Source organism: Myotis lucifugus, unplaced genomic scaffold (assembly GCF_000147115.1).
Source record: "Myotis lucifugus unplaced genomic scaffold, Myoluc2.0 scaffold_85, whole genome shotgun sequence".
NCBI classification, from domain to species: Eukaryota; Metazoa; Chordata; class Mammalia; order Chiroptera; family Vespertilionidae; genus Myotis; species Myotis lucifugus.
Genome location: NW_005871133.1, coordinates 2275178 through 2291377, shown reverse-complemented (window position 1 = coordinate 2291377; position 16200 = coordinate 2275178). Strand labels below are relative to the sequence as shown.

The window sequence follows — 16200 nt, the reverse complement described above, 5'->3', positions numbered from 1 at the left end:
GGGGGGGAAAGGGGTGTGGGAGATGCGAGAAGAGACTGGACAAAAATCGTGCACCTATGGATGAGGACAGTGGGTGGGGAGTGAGGGCGGAGGGTGGGGTGGGAACTGGGAGGAGGGGAGTTATGGGGGGAAAAAAGATGAACAAATGTAATAATCTGAACAATAAAGATTTAATTTAAAAAAAAATAAAAATAAAAATAAAATTAGTCTACAGAGAAACACCATCACTTATCCTTTTTATTCTATAAACCTAAGTTTTTACATTTCAGGTTTCCTTAAGAGTTATTATGGTATACTTAAAATTAATTTGTACTTAATATTTCTCATTGAAAAAAATTAAATAAATTTTACCTGACAGGTAACAATCTGGTGTCTGTTCAGACGGTCACATAGCTCTTGTGATAAACCCACTCGTCTTAGTTTCTTGCTACCCATGACTCCAGATGTGGGGGGGTAGGGGAAACACACCTTAAAAAAAAAATCAGAAAATAGCATAAGCAATAATAGATGCTACTTTCTAAAACACTCTACACAATAAAAAAAAAAATTCTTCAAATTTTTCCATGTGCATAGTGAATTTTTAGTTTTTAAAATATCCTGGTTAAATAAAGGAAGGGATTCATACCCCAGAGAGCAAATTCTAGTCACAGGGGAACAAGGCCAGATAAAAATATACAGTTCACACCATTCTTTGATAGTTATTACATGAATATAATAATACCACTTGACATTTGTAAAGCATCTTGAGATTTTCAATGCATTTATAAATTTGGATGTATAAATAACCTTCAAGGCATATTTCAAAACCACTCCTAGAAAGTCTTTACTTTCATTGGATTGTAACAACAATAAATTAATTGAGCATCTACTATGCCAGGCACGGTTGCTATACATAAATTATCACATTTAATCTTCTCAACAGCCCTATAAGAAAGATTATGGACCCCATTTTTACATATGAGAAAACAAAAGCCTAGAAAGTTTAGCTATTCTATTATCACCAGAAAAAGTAAATGATGGTTCCAGACTTCAAACCCAGGAAGTCTGACTCTGAGGTCTATCCTCCTAACCTTTGTACTCTACTGCAAGTCCATGATCATATTTAATTTCTTCTTCTGAGTCTAAGCAAATCTTCTGAATCAAAGGAGATTTTATTATTCCAGGTGTTATTTACAAGCTGAATTGTTGTTTAGTATACTAGCTTCCCACATTCCCACATACTGTACTAGCTGACCACACTCCCATATACTAGGTGCTAGAATAGAATCACTGTGATTCCCTTAATAATGTATGCAAAGGAAAGCCTGTATATCTCACTGAGATGGCAAAATATTCTTGGGTTAGAATAGAAACAGGAAATCTTCATTGTTCCAGGGGATAAAGCAGTGTAATTATCATAAAAGTAAAATTTTGAAACAAAAATATATACTGAGAATGTGGGTATTTCTTTTCCATACCATGACCCAAATTTCTATCTAAATTCTCTGAATCAGATTGTCTCTGTGTATCAGATTAAATCTCTCTCTCTCTCTCTCTCTCTCTCTCTCTCTCTCTCTCTCTCACACACACACACACACACACACACACACACACACGTATCCATCCCACAAACAGAATACATCCCTCTCGATTCTCTTAATGGGAACTGGTCAGTACTCATTTCTGTTTCCCCAGTAGGAATTTTACTAAGTGACATGTGCTATGTCATTGCCTAGTGTCTTTACAGATCAGGTACTTCTGGGGAAGGACACCATTTAGACTGATAAATTCAATAAAAAAGGAGAACAGTAAACTCCAAACTACCTGGACTTTAACAATGACCAGCTCCAGCCCTGGCCAGTGTGGCTCTGTTGGGGATCCTGTGTTGTACTGAAGGGTTGCTGGTTCAATTTCTGGTCATGGCACATGCCTGGGTTTCAGGCTCGGTCCCTGGTGGAGGGTGTGCAGGAAGCAATCCATCAATGTTTTACTATCTCATCAATGGTTTTTTCTCTCTCTCGTCCTCTCCCTTGCTCTCTAAAAATCAGTTAAAAAATCTTAAAACACACACACAGCCCTAGCCAGTTTGGCTCAGTGGAGAGAGCATCCACCCCTGGACCGAAGGGCCCCGGGTTCGATTCCTGTCAAGGGCACATGCCTGGGTTGCGAGCTCAATCCCCAATAGGGGCCTTGCAGGAGGCAGCCAATCAATGATTCTCTCTCATCATTGATGTTCCTATCTCTCTCCCTCTCCCTTCCTCTCTGAAATCAATAAAAATACTTAAACACACACACACACTAGAAAAAACAATGACCAACTCTGTTATCTCTGCCTTTATTAGGGCCACTCCCATCAGTTGCCTGGACTATTGCATGTTGCTTCTGGTCACTCACTGCCTCACACACACATGCAAAATCCATTCATTTGCTCCTTTTACAGGCACTCTTTATTTTATTTTACTTCATTTTTTTAATCCTCACCCAAGGATATGTCTACTGATTCCTATACAGAGGCACAGAGAGAAACATCCATCCCCCCTCCAAAGCATACACACACACACACACACACACACACACACACACCACCACCACCACCACCAATCAGGATTTGAACCCGAAACCCTTTAGGTGCATGTGACCACGCTCCAACCAACTAAGCCACACACCAGGGCCGCAGGCACTTTTTAAGCACACACTCTGCTAAGTTCTGGGATACAAGAATCATTTAAGCATATTCCCTCCCCTTTGGCAACTCACAGTAAAAAATGAAATGTATACAAAAAATAACTAGTCATGCAATAAGTATTCCCATTGGAATTTAAATGTGTTGTGGACAAAGAGGCACACCAAACTGGCCTGCAAGGTAGCTTCCTAAAAAGTTGCTCTAATCCTGTCACTCTCGTCCTTTAAAACTGCCCATGGAACCATTAGCCTACAGGGTAAGTTCCACAGGATTAAGACCCTTCATCAATTGATTCCTCCTTTCCCTCTCGTTCCTACATCAGATTGCAAGGCCCAAATCCTGACCTTCCTTGCAAAGTTACTTCACCTCAGACTGTCTTAGTTTATCCATCTGTAAAACGAGGGTAATTCAAGTATCTACTCCATAGGAATGTAATGAAGGTTAAAGGATTGCACATACTGCTCAAGGTTAATCATTATCCGTTTGTTCAGCAAAACATCATTTTCTGCCTCACATGACCAGCTCTCCAGCCACAACAGTATATTGGTAGGTTAGGCAATATAGCCATCCTGCCTCCCTGACTTGCCTCCACAAAGCTTTAACCTAACTCAGCCTCTTCTTCTCCAATGTTCTCATCATTGTACATCTATTTGCCCGATAATTAAAGTTTTATTATGGCTTGCATGTTTGATTCTTCCGCCAGAGACTAAGTTCCTGCTCTGTATGTGTGCACATAGCCCATGTGAATGGGAAATGGAAGATATTCAAGCCTGGAGATTGAATCCTCTCCTCATTGAAAGAACGCTCCTCCTGTTAGATGTTCAATGAAAACTGTGAAATAACAATAGCTAATATTTATTGAGCCCTTATTACGCCCACTACACTGTTCCAAGCGCTTCGGATGTTTTACCCCAGTTTACAGATGAAAGACACGGAGGCCCTGAGTTGAAAACGTCCGCATTCGAATCCAGGGATCTGACTCCAGATTCCACGCTATTATCTACCTGAAGACGGGCAGGCCCTCAACTTCCCCCAAACACGGGCTCCCCTGTCTAGACCCCCAAACTTCCCGGAAGTAAAAGTGGGGGGTGGGCATCAAGAGGCAAAAACAACACCGCAGAATCCTCTAAAAAGAACCTGTTTCAACAAGGCCCAGCTGCCTTGCAAACCTACAAAAGAAGCTCCCAGATCCGCGACAGGTTTCCCGTTAAGATCCCTATCGACTGAAGGGGGCGTGCCCTGCACCCAAGAAAGATTCTCCAATATGAATACCACAGGCCCAGAGAAGGAGCGCACCCCACTTCCCCACAACGGCCCCCAAGATGAAACTTTCCAGTACCGGGTCTGCAGCATCCAACTTTCAAAGTTTCCCCCACCCATCACTCAGTTCCCCGCGGAAAATGCTGCAAAGCAACAAGCTAAGCGCTGGTTGGGCCGTCGTCCTGGGAACTATCCAATCAGAGGCAGGCAGAGCCAGGTCGGCTCCGCGGCTTGCTGGGAGTTGTAGTTCACACTCGGAAATAAATTTGCCAGTTTCTCAGTCTAGTAGTGATTATCAAAATGCGGTGGAGGAACATAAGCAAAGAGTGTATGAAACCAGGATAAACCTTGCTAGATGTATTCTTTATTTTGTCACTACATTGAAAAGTTGCTTAATGGATCCGAGACTAGGTTAGTTTTCGGGAAATCCATCTATATAGAGAGGTATTGGAAGAAGCTTTCGGTTTGTTTTGGCTTGCTTTTTTCATCACCCTTTGGTAGTGATTATAGATTGGGCAATGCTAAATAAAATTGCTCCAGCCGTTACTTCCTCAGGTTCCGATTATTACATCTGCGAAGAACTTTTGCTCATGCTTTGCATGCCTCTATTTTATAATGTAGCCCATTTTACCCTAATTATGCCCTGCGCCCCTCACTAAACTGAGCTCCCTGAGGACAGGGACCACAACTTGTTCCGCTTCGAAAGGCTAGCACACTGCTCAGTTAACGGTTGTCGGGTAAATGAGCAAATAAATGAATAGAGTTAAACAGAAGAAAATGAGACTTCGGAACGCGGGGTTCTGGGATTATAAATGAGCCCGAGTATACAGAATAAAAATGGAGGGGGATTGATTCTGGTCTCGCTCTGGGTAACCCCCCAAGGCTTGGCAAAGCACTGATTGGAGCTCAGTAACCGCTGACTTCAAACGCTAGGGAGGAAAGAGGGCGGCAGAACAAAATCAAGGAAGAGAGCTGTTTCTGCCGCCCGCTTCGCCGAACGCAGAACGGAAGGCGTAGCGCAGAGGAATTGTCAAAACTAAAAGGAATGTTCCTTAGCCAGGTGGCGGAGGGACTCCCTCCCAGCCGCCGAGCTTCCTAGTTCCTAGAGGAGGCGTCACGTGCCCCAAACAAATATGGCGCTTTATTTGCATCTTCCCTCCATTGGCCAATAGGAGTGGCCGCTGTCCACCGTCAGCCCCGCCACCCGCCTCGCGAACTCCACATGGGACCTGTCACCTGACTGGACTGAAACATGGCTGCGCTGGGGGCACTGTCGCTGTGGGCACCGGGAGCAGGTGAGTGTGAGGCGCCCCAGAGAAGGCGGGAGCGCTCTCCAACACCCCTGCAGGGGGCGTCCCTGCGCCCCAACCCCACCGCCCTCCAGGTCGGGCACCGAGTCACCTCGGGACCCTCAATCCGCTGCCTCAAGGGAGGGCTCCAGCGAGGGAGGGTCCTGCTGAATTTCCCATCCTTAGGGGGCGACCACCTGGGGCTTGGGAGCCGGACTGCGAATAAAGTTCCGGACGGGCTGCGAGCGTGGAGTTCAGGGCTGCGCCTCGGGCTGATACGACCGTTAATATTAATTGAATGTCAGATGCTCGTAGAGAGATGAGATCCGACCCTTGGGGAAAGGTGTAACTTCGCAAAGACAGTAGGAACATGTCAAAGCCATCTTACCAGGACGATGAGGAAAGTCAGTCCCGCCTTCCCCGTCGGGCTGGTAGTTACTAATTGTCTAAATACAACGCCGTCCGTTTCCTCTCACTCTGGTGTGTACTGTCCATAGGAGATGATCCACGGAGGAGAAAATTGACCATGTGTTCTGCGTAATTCATCCCTTCCTGTCTCCCTGCACTCTGTGCTGGGAAAATGCATCATCCGTTTGGGAAAGAGGAAACCGCTTCCCAGAGGGAGCTGTTTGGGTTTTTCTGTGAGTGCCTGCAGCGGGGAGAGTGGGAGCTGGCACAGGCCTGTGTGCCTCAGCTACACGCGGCGCAAGGGGACATCCCCAAGCAGGTGGAGGACATTCTACGGGCGCTGGTGGCGTGTCCCCATCAGCTGAGGTAAGGGATCCGAGTCCTGGCAGGCAGTCACGGGGCAGGGGACACAAGGGTCAGTGTTTGGGCTCGGGTCCATGAGCCTCACTCCGCTACTCCCTGAAGAATTAGCAGAGGGGGAGTGTATTTCACATGCTCTGAAATTTTACCTCTGTAATACATACCTATCACCTAATTAATATTGGCTTTGAATTAGCACTTGGAACTGTGTTTAAGCCTGGTCAGCAAATTATATATGGAACCACCATTTCTTGTTTATTATCATTAAAGTAGATAGTGGGGCTGCATTGAAAAGCATTTTCTCTGCCTCCAAAAACAAACAAACCCTACTCTCTTCTGACTTATGAAATTGAAGTGAATTCACTTCAAAACTACTGGAAGTAGCCCTAACCGGTTTGGTTCAGTGGATAGAGTGTCGGCCTGCGGACTCAAGGGTTCCAGGTTGGATTCCGGTCAAGGGCATGTACCTTGGTTGCAGGCACATCCCCAGTGGGGGGTGTGCAGGAGGCAGCTGATCGATGTTTCTCTCTCATCGATGTTTCTAACTCTCTATCCCTCTCCTTTCCCTCTCCCTTCTTCTCTGTAAAAAAGCAATAAAATATATTTTTTTTAAAAAGCTACTGGAAGTGAATTCACTTAAAGCTTTTTTTAAAATAATTATACTCCCAAGAAGTGCAAAAATAATACAAAAAGTACCCTTTCAATAGCTTCCCCCAGCTTTCCCCAGTTGTGACATCTCATAATAGTACAATAGCAAAACCAGGAAATTAATACAGGTAATTACTGTTAACTAGATTATCAGGATTTAATCTGCATTCATTTTTATGTGTGTAGTTCTATGCAACTTTATTCATGTGTATATTCATGTCAAGATACACAACTATTTCATCACCACAAAAGAATTCCCTTACTTCCTGTAGTCAAAATACACAACTGTTTCATCATACCTCTCTGTATTTTGATCTCTCCTTGCCCCCTGACAACCACTGTTCTCTATCTAAATATTTAATGAAATTCTGACAGTGCTAATAACTAATGGTACAGGAACTAAATGTACTATTCAGTTTCTCCCTCAATTTCCATTACTTTGGCAATTACGTTATGTTGTTTGAGTACTGTATTAACATATAGGGTGGGGCAAAAGTAGGTTTATAGTTGTAAGTATGTGAAACAGAGTCTATTCCCATATTATTGTATTATTTTCCATATGAACAACTGTAAGCCTACCTTGGTCCCACCCTGTATAGAGTGGAGACTTAGGTGACTTTTCTTCCTTTATTTTTTTCCCCTTAAATTTGTGTTCCAGCCTGTTACTAATTTATATTACTAACTTCAAAGGAAGGCTTACGAATTCCTATAACCCTCTTTGTGGTATAGAGTTAAAAATAAATTTTTGTCAAGTTCCTTTTTTCTTTAAGACTACTTGATTCAGTTTCTATTTTCAAAAATATACTTTAGATAGCTTTGCTTTTATGGTTTTCTATGTAATATTTTGTTTAAAAATAATAAAGACTAGATAGGGAGGTGCAGGTAGGATTAAGACCTTTTTTTCTTCTTTCTTATGAAAGCTGCTAGCTTTATTCTGGTTCTAGTTTTATTGATCTGTCATGTACATTTGAAAATTTTCTCATTAGAACATCTTGCCTGTTCAGGTTGAAAATAGACTGAACATTGAAATCTAAATCTTGGATGGCAAAAGAGAAAAAAGTCAGTAGAAATTCTTTGTTTAGAAATTCTTTCTCTTCACATTTTTCAGATGTGGACCAGACATCAACCCTCAAAGATTAGCCTGGGTCTGGCTTCTTGTACTGGAGAAGTGGTTTGCCCAAGAAAAAGTAAGTAGGTTTCTATTTCAGATTTTCTCCTGAGGCCGAGACTGGGAACAGTTTGGCAATAGTTATGAGATTTCCCCTCTGTCTGTTACTTCCTTTATTATGAGGTTTCTAATACCCTCTCTCGGTACTGATAGTGAGAATGGCTTACATTTTTATTGATGTCTTCTTACCTAAATTCATTCATTAATTCACTAACATAACATTAGCATGTAATGCCATTTGAGGTGATACCATTCTGTTAAATACCATCGTGAGAGCTGTGCCTGAACAGAGCTTTGCAGATCTTAGTGAAAGTGACAAGGTAGGGAGTGACATATGACTCTTGTAATACCCAAGTAACGGAGAATGGACTGGGCTGAAACTTGTTTGTTCTTCCAAAAATCTCATTTTCACTAGTCCTGTGCAGTGAAATCTTGTAGATTTAAACCTCATTGACTAATAAGTTAGTAATTAACATGAATTGAATGATAACTTACCAAATATAAAAACAAAGTGAGCAAATAAATCCTGAAAGAAACTTGTGAGGAAGTGCTTTTTTTTTCCCCAAAAAGAAAAATTGCCATGAAAAGCCTTTTTATTTTTTTAACTTTAACGGTTTTAGAAGGAAGAGAGAGAGAGAGATCAATTGGTTGCCTCCAGTACACCCTGACTGGTGATGGGAACTGCAACCTGAGTATATTCCCTGACCAGGAATCGAACCCGCCACCTTCTGGTGTACCATACTACACTCTAACCAACTGAGCCACTCTGGCCAGAGCGAAAAGACTTTTTAGAAGTATGTGATAGTTATCAGAAATTGATATCCATGGGAGTCAACCTTGGACCTGGGAATCAACCTTGGAATGTGGTCCATTCTCATGGAAAGATTAACAACCTTGCTGCCCAAACACTGGAGTCCCACCCCAGCCTCCTACTTCCCCATGCCTTTAATCCCTACTTCCCCATACCTATAACCCATATTTTCCTGTGTAATCTTTGTCCTACTCTACATAAGCAGATGGCTTATGGGGGGCTGCAAAGCAGATTTTGTGGATGACCTGCTGCTCTCCCATACTGCCGGTAGTATTGGAGTAAACGTACATATATGATTCAAAAAGAAAGAAATAAGTTTATATTCATTAAAAGTATTTCTCTGAGGCAATTTTTATTAAACCACAGACTTTAAGATTTAAGTGAGGAACCTCTGATTCAGAAAAGAAATGACTGGCCCAAAATTAGAGGTGGAACCAAGATCTTCTGACTTTGAATTCCCATTCCTCTGCTTTTTCCACCTCAATATTAGTTTTAGCCTTCATGGGCTTAAAAGTAGGAAACTGTAAGTTCTACTTTATAAATATCTATAATTTAACCTAATTTTCTTCTTTACTCCCATCAGTCATCAGAATTTTGTCTTTAGTTCCAGTTGTGCTTGGCCCCTACCCTTCTCTCCACAGAGCTGTCAAAAGTAACAGAAGTTACTAATCAATATATATAATCAATATATATAAAAGGCTAATATGCTAAGTGTCCCTCTGCCTGTCTGACCAGTTGCTATGATGTGTACTGACCACCAGGGGGCAGACGCTCAACACAGAAGCTGCCGGGCTGCAGTGACTTGGCAGCTGTGGTTCTCGGGTGACACACCCTGAAACCAGAGAGGAAGGAGCCCGATTCCACGTGGGGCCTTGTGATTCCACCTTTAGCTGTGGGTTATGTTGTTGCTGGGGCACTGTCGGCCCCCAGTCTGGTTTACTGCACACTTGCATTTGTGTTCCACACCCTGTACAACAGCAACTTTGCAGAATGTCCTCTCTCACTCCAGGACCCCTCAGGGGATGTCAGAGAGCCAGTTTCGGCCCAGTCCCTGTAGGCCAGGCCGAGGGACCCCACCTGCAGGAGGGACCCCGCTCACTCCACAGAGGCCGGGGAGGGACCACGAGAGGTTGGCTCCAGGGCATGTCCAGTCCATCTCACCCAGTCCCACCCCGCCAGCCACCTTCTAATTAATTTCTTTTCAATGTGCACGAATCTGTGCACCGGGTCACTAATCTAAATATATTTCTTATTCAGGCATTTGCCAACTGTCTGCAAAAAGAAATGATGAAAAAACTAAGAGGAAAAAAAGAGAAGCAAAATTGAAAAGTATCCCCAGGATAATTAAGAGTTGACTATAGCTTCAGATTTAAAAGAGAAAAACTTGAGCTAAAATATTTAATAGTAGCTTCAAAGAGAAAAAGAAAAAATGTTTTATTGTTACTAAGGATATTTCCAGTACAAACATGGAATTTACCAACCAGATGAATTTTACTCTCACTGAAGGGCATTTGCTTACTTTATGGCTGATTGGTTGCTTATTTTATGGGCACTTGGCTCAACCAGGTCAGGTGGTGGACTTAACTTCCCTGACTCGTTAGCACAGACTGTGGGTTGTTCTTGCTTTTGCCAGCACTGAAGTTCCTTCGGTCTATAAGGCTCCAATGCCTCAGTTATTTAAGAAGTTCTAGGACTTTTAAACTTTAAACAAGGACCTCAGAGAATTTTAAAACTTTATACAAGGACTAAGATTTCAAGTGAATTCTTGGAGTAGTTCTCCAAGGCCATTCATTATCCTGGAGTGGCTTTCATCTTCCAGGCACTAGCTGGCTGCCTGTCCTTTTGCAGTTCCCACCTTCTGCCAAAAGCTTCCTTTGTAATTATTAGTGGAAATGATGATTCCATTTTCCCTTTCCTTTATATCTTGTAGTGATTTATCTGTACATGAGTAACTGCAGAAATATTCACCGCCATGCTGCTTCTAATAGGGGAAAGCTGAAAACAACTCCCATGTCCACAATGCAGCATGGACTCGTCTATTTGTCAAATGCCATTATGAAAATTGGGTGGTAAATGAATTTCAGTGACATGGGAAAAATGTTCATGTTCTGCCATGTGAAAAAAAAGTTTAGAAAACAGTGGATTTGGTATGCATGCATTGATGCATGGTCTGAATGCCCTTACACCACAGTATTAATAGTTCTTTTAAATGGAAAGATTCTGGGTGAGGGGTGGTTTCATTTGCCTATTTGTATATTCTAATTTTTCTACACTGAACATGCTTTGCTTTTATAGTAAGAAAATCTGTGCTTAGAAACATGGAACAAATTCTTGCTTGTTTTAGGAATGTTAGTCATTTATGGCCATGCATATGCATAATATAATGTCACCAGTGAAATAAAATATAAACTAATTAGAATTCTAGATTAAAGCCCTAAAATCTTAACCAGGCTTTGTACTTTTATTAAGGGCTTCTGTCTAGACATCTTACCTGTTCCTTCCCTTTCGTCCTCAATAGAAGCACTAATCTTTGCTTCCGGCATGAATTTTCTCCAACTTCCAATCACTAGTGTTATACAAGCATTCAGATGGCGTAGGTGCGTTAGAGAAGGGTGTGGTAAGAAGAAATAGGAATTTAACCAAGAACATGCCAGATCACGTTAGCCTCTGATGTGATTTATGAATGGCATGAATAGAATAAGTGTGATCTTGTGTTGTAAACTCCCCTCCCACACAATCCTGCAAGTACTTCTTGCCTTGAGGTAGAGGACCTTTCAATAAAACCCAGCTTCTGGAAGTTTTAACCAGCTGCATGATTTACAGGTGTCTCTGATATAGAGTTGTGTTTGTCAAGGTTATTCCTGCGCTTGATCTATTTGTATTTGTGTCTGGAGAAAAGGTGACTATAGTTTGTTTTAAGAACCTGGTGAAGGGAAGTAATTGTGAAACAAGTTGGTCGTGAAAAAGGCAGAGGCTTTCTCTTCCTTTATACATGGCAAGTGTCGTTAGCAAACACTGGGGTCACTTTTTCCTTTTCATGCTTGAAGTAATTGGAAAGTACTTCCTAACCACTTCATCTTTAGTAAAGATTATTTTTAAAAATATCTACTTATCCCACAGGTTTGTTTGATTTAGACATTAAATGAGATATTTTAAAACATAGCACACAGTACCTGGCACATAATAAGCGTTTCATAAACATTAGATCCTTTCTGTTTACTTTTGTTTTCCAACTTATAATAATACCAAATCAAGGATTTGGACCAAAGAGGATGATGCGGTTCACACCTTCGCAGGCTTACTCATAACTGGGTATTTTGGTCACTGCAAGGGAGGTTTTTTTCTTTTTTTAATCTTTATTGTTGAAAGTATTGCATTTGTCCCCTATTCCCCTATTTCCCCTCATTGACCCCTCTAGCCCACCCTCGTCCCCCTCCACAGGCCTTCACCACCCTATTGTCTGTGTCCATGGGTTATGCGTATATGCATACAAGTTCTTAGGTTGATCTCTTCCCACCCACCCACCCTCACCTTCCCTCTGAGATTCCATAGTCTGTTCCATGCTTCTATGTCTCTGGATCTATTTTGTTCATTAGATTCCACATATGAGTGAGATCATGTGATGCTTGTCTTTTTCCAACTGGCTTGTTTTGCTTAGCATAATACTCTCCAGATCCCCAAGGGAGGTTCTTGGAGAAGGACTTCAAATGACAGAAAAAGTCCTATGAAATGAGCAAACCTTGGAGTTTGAGGCTGACCAGTGTGAGATTTAAGTGATAGTATTTAAGAGGGGTACGCATCCAAGTTTAGCTGTTTTGTTTATAAAGTATCTCAACACATTTCTAGCAGAAATAAGAGTAACTGGGGAGATCAAGAAGTGTTATTTCTGTTTCGGGCTCATATACCCTGGCCACGCATGATGTTCATCCGCAACAATTGCAAGGTGTTCAGGTTCTGTAAATCCAAGTGTGATAAAAACTTTAAAAAGAAGCTCAATCCTTACAAGGTCAGGTGGACTAAAGCATTCCGTAAAGCAGCTGGTAACGAGCTTACAGTGGATAATCACTTGAATTTGAAAAATGTGGAAATGAACCTATCAAATAGCCACGAGAGCTGTGGAATGAAATGATTACTGCACTGAAGAGAGTCGAAGAGATCAAATAGAGACATCACGCAACATTTATAATGCGTAGGTTGAAGAAAAATAAAGAAGTACAGAAAGCTCAGGACATCAAAGAAGTCAAGCAAAACGTGTATCTCATCCAGGCCCCTTTTGCGTGCAAAGGAAAGCAGCTGGCAGACACAGTGGTACAGAAACTGCAAGAGGATGTGGACATGGGAGTTGTTTCTGACAGTCTTACTGTTTAACCATTTCTATGAGCACATTGGAGAATCTCCATTAGAGATTTAGAACCTCTAAGTTATTGATTTATTTTTTTACATGAGGTGACTCAAATAAAAAGGTGACTAAAAGCACATCTCTTCTACATTAGTATCTGCAAAACATCAGATTTTATGGATGCTAGATTGCATTTCCATGTTAAACCTTCACTGATATATGTATATATGTAAATCATGAAAATTCTGTGAAGACAAAGTGAATTTTGGACAGAAAATGATCATGCTACTTGGGCAATGGCATCAAGTAGTCTTTATGTAATAACTAGTGACAAAAACGCATGGCTAGTGATATATAAAATAAAATTTTCTTTCAGTAAAAAAAAAGTCACTGGAGAAAAGTATCTATAATTTATTAACTAAAGCATATGCCTAATCACTGTGCTTACTTCTTATGATTTTTTTAGAAGTTACTCCCAGCTGTTTTCCGGAGAAAGCTAGAATTTCTTTTATTATCGGAAGACCTTCAAGGTAACATTCCAGAGGACATCCTCAAGGTGAGAGAGGCTTTGGGAGCTGTCTGCCCAGAGTCACAGTTACCAACCAGTTCAGCTTCCAGGGATCCAGCGGAGATAGGTCCCCTAGATCAGGGGTCCTCAAACTTTTTCAACAGGGGGCCAGTTCACTGTCCCTCAGACCGCTGGAGGGCCGGACTATAGTTTAAAAAAAAAACTATGAACAAATTCCTATGCACACTGCACATATCTTATTTTGAAGTAAAAAAGCAAAACGGGAACAAATACAATATTTGTGTTTGCATGTGGCCCGCGGGCCGTAGTTTGAGGACCCCTGCCCTAGATGCTGGCTGTGTACTCTGGTCTCACGCAAGACCGGGTTAGATAGAGGCCCCTCTGAGGGGAGTTTAAAATTAGGATAAACTTAACTGATTTTAGAATTCTCAGAGGTGTGTTATCCAGAAGTACTAAGTACAACTATGGATTAAAGTTTTTTTCATTTCATGTAAAAGGAATACATAACTTGGATTTAAACTAGGTAGTATTTGAATTTTCCACCAGTATATGGCAGGAAATGTGAAGGGAAACAGGAACTAGTATTTGTTGAATACGTGGTTCTGTAAGAGCTACACTGAATGTGTCAGAGTTAACAACAATCTTCTGGGGCTAGATTCAAACTAAGTCTTTTTGTTTTGTTTTGTTTATTGATCTTAGAAAGAGAGAAGAAGGGTGAGAGAGAGAAAGGAACATCTATTTGTTGTTCCACTTATTTAGGCATTCATTGGTTGATTTTTGTATGTGTCCTGACCGGAGATTGAACCTACAACCTTGGTGTATCAAGATGACACTCTAACCAACTGAGCCACCAGGCCAAGGCTAAACTAAGTCTTACCTAGATCTATACTTACGTGCCTGAGGTATGCTCTGAGGCTCAGTACTTATTTTCTTCGTCACTCTACCATCAGCTAATAAAGGCATATTAGCTGTAGGATTTAAAGTACATGCTTTCACTTATATTAAGTCAAGGACTCATGGTTCTGTTCCCATCTTGGAGGCAGTTCATGAAGAAGCATCCCTGAGCACCATCCATGGGCACAGTATTAAAGCACCCCCTCTTCTCCCTCTGCACCCACTCTGCAAACAAATTATAGGCTATAGATTAAGCATGTCAAACATGCGACCTGCAGGCCACGAGTTTGACATGCTTGCTATAGAGGTTCTTGCCTGTAAGGGCTTAGTCTAGTCAGGGAGGAGAGATGAATAGACACTTGAGACAATTATAAAACATATGGTACTAATTGTGAGTACATTGAAAGCCCAGTAAAAAGGGAGAGTTGTGTGGGATGGACGTATTAGGACTAGGATTTAGATCAAAGATTAAAAACTGATACATAATGTTCTTTTTTTATTATTTTATTTATTTTTTAATTGATTTTAGAGAGAAAGACAGGGAGAGGGAGAGAGAGAGAGAAACAGAAAGAGAGAGAGGGAGAGAGAGAAACATCAATGTGAGAGAAACATTGATCGTTTGCCTCCAGTATGCACCCTGACCGGGAATCCAAACTGCTACCTTTTGGTTCACAGAACGAAGCTCCAACCAACCGAGCCACACAGTCCAGGGTGTGTAATGTTTTTTTAAAAATTGAATTTAAATGCCTTGAGTTGGGCATAGTGTCATATGCATTTGTTACTTGGCTTGGCCTATGAGTTTGCAGTCCCTGATGTAGAGCAACAGTGCACATTTTGGAGGCAGTAAGAGGGGCAAGCGTGAGCATGGAGGCCTTGGGCAATTGACTTCATCTCTTTGCCTCAATCTCCTCATTTGTAAAATGGGGATAATCGTAGTGTCTTCCTCTTAAGGTTTATTTTTCTGTGTAAAGGGCCTGGCACGTAGTAACTACTACAGAAGTGTTTGCTACTGTTACTGTTTTATACACACACACACAAATACACACACACACATACACATATGTACTGAAAAGAGAAAACATAAAGGCATACAGGTGATAACATTCTAGACATGCTCAGCATGCATCCCTCTCTTCATCCTCTATTTAGGAGCTGTATGAGGCTTTATCACAAGACACCGCAGACCCCGTGCTTGACGAAAATCGAAGGCCGGAGAGCCGGACCCTTTGGCTCAGCTCAGAAGCTGTCTCTGTGCTCCTGGATCTTCTGAGCCAGGCTTCCCAGCCAGCGCAGGCCCTGCTGGAGCTTCTGCTTAGGGAAGACGATGGCCCCGGCCCTGGTGGCTGGCCTCTGCAGAAGGCACTGGTGGACCTCATTCGAAAGGCACTGCGAGCTTTGCAGGACGCTGCCCCTGGGTCCCCGGGGGGCGTGGAGGCCATCTACGGAGCCCTGCGGACTCTGCGTTGCCCTGCAGAGCCCCCGGGGGCTGAGCTGCGTCTCCTGTGTGAGGAGCTACTGGAGGCCTGCAGGACTGAGGGGAGCCCCCTGCAGGAGGAGCGGCTGCTCAGCTGCCTGCTGCACAAGGCCGGGCGGGGCCTGCTCTCCCTGTACGGCCATGCCTATGCAGAGAAGGCTGCAGTGAAGCCACTAAAGGCCTTCTCGTTGGGAGAAGGTGTGTTCCCTTTGCTGCTCTCCTGTGTGCTGGAAATCCCACTGTGCCCGGCCTCTCTCGAGTTCTCCTCGGCTGGGCCTTTCATGTTGCTCAGAGAGGCCAATAGGAAAGGCTACACACAAAAAAGGGGGAGGCATTTTCTTAAAAGCACAGATTTTAT

The 16200-nt window shown here is 42.4% G+C and overlaps 2 protein-coding genes and 1 pseudogene across 2 annotated transcripts in view; 2 read left to right on the top strand and 1 right to left on the bottom strand.

Moving 5' to 3' along the window:
* Positions 1–5677, bottom strand: part of RAD51B (RAD51 paralog B) — a 599650-nt gene extending 593973 nt beyond the window's left edge. Inside the window, exons 1-2 of the mRNA XM_023755857.1 lie at positions 5600–5677; positions 352–468 (exon numbers count right to left, since the gene is read on the bottom strand). Of these exons, the coding sequence (XP_023611625.1) occupies positions 352–435 (84 nt within the window). The 5' untranslated portion in view covers positions 436–468; positions 5600–5677. The remainder of the gene's footprint in view (positions 1–351; positions 469–5599) is intronic.
* A 114-nt stretch (positions 5678–5791) lies between these two features.
* The window catches only part of ZFYVE26 (zinc finger FYVE-type containing 26), a 66628-nt gene continuing 56219 nt past the window's right edge, over positions 5792–16200 (top strand). The window contains exons 1-4 of the mRNA XM_023755856.1: positions 5792–5985; positions 7736–7814; positions 13412–13501; positions 15518–16040. Of these exons, the coding sequence (XP_023611624.1) occupies positions 5792–5985; positions 7736–7814; positions 13412–13501; positions 15518–16040 (886 nt within the window). The remainder of the gene's footprint in view (positions 5986–7735; positions 7815–13411; positions 13502–15517; positions 16041–16200) is intronic.
* Positions 8819–12974, top strand: LOC102441426 (annotated as a pseudogene).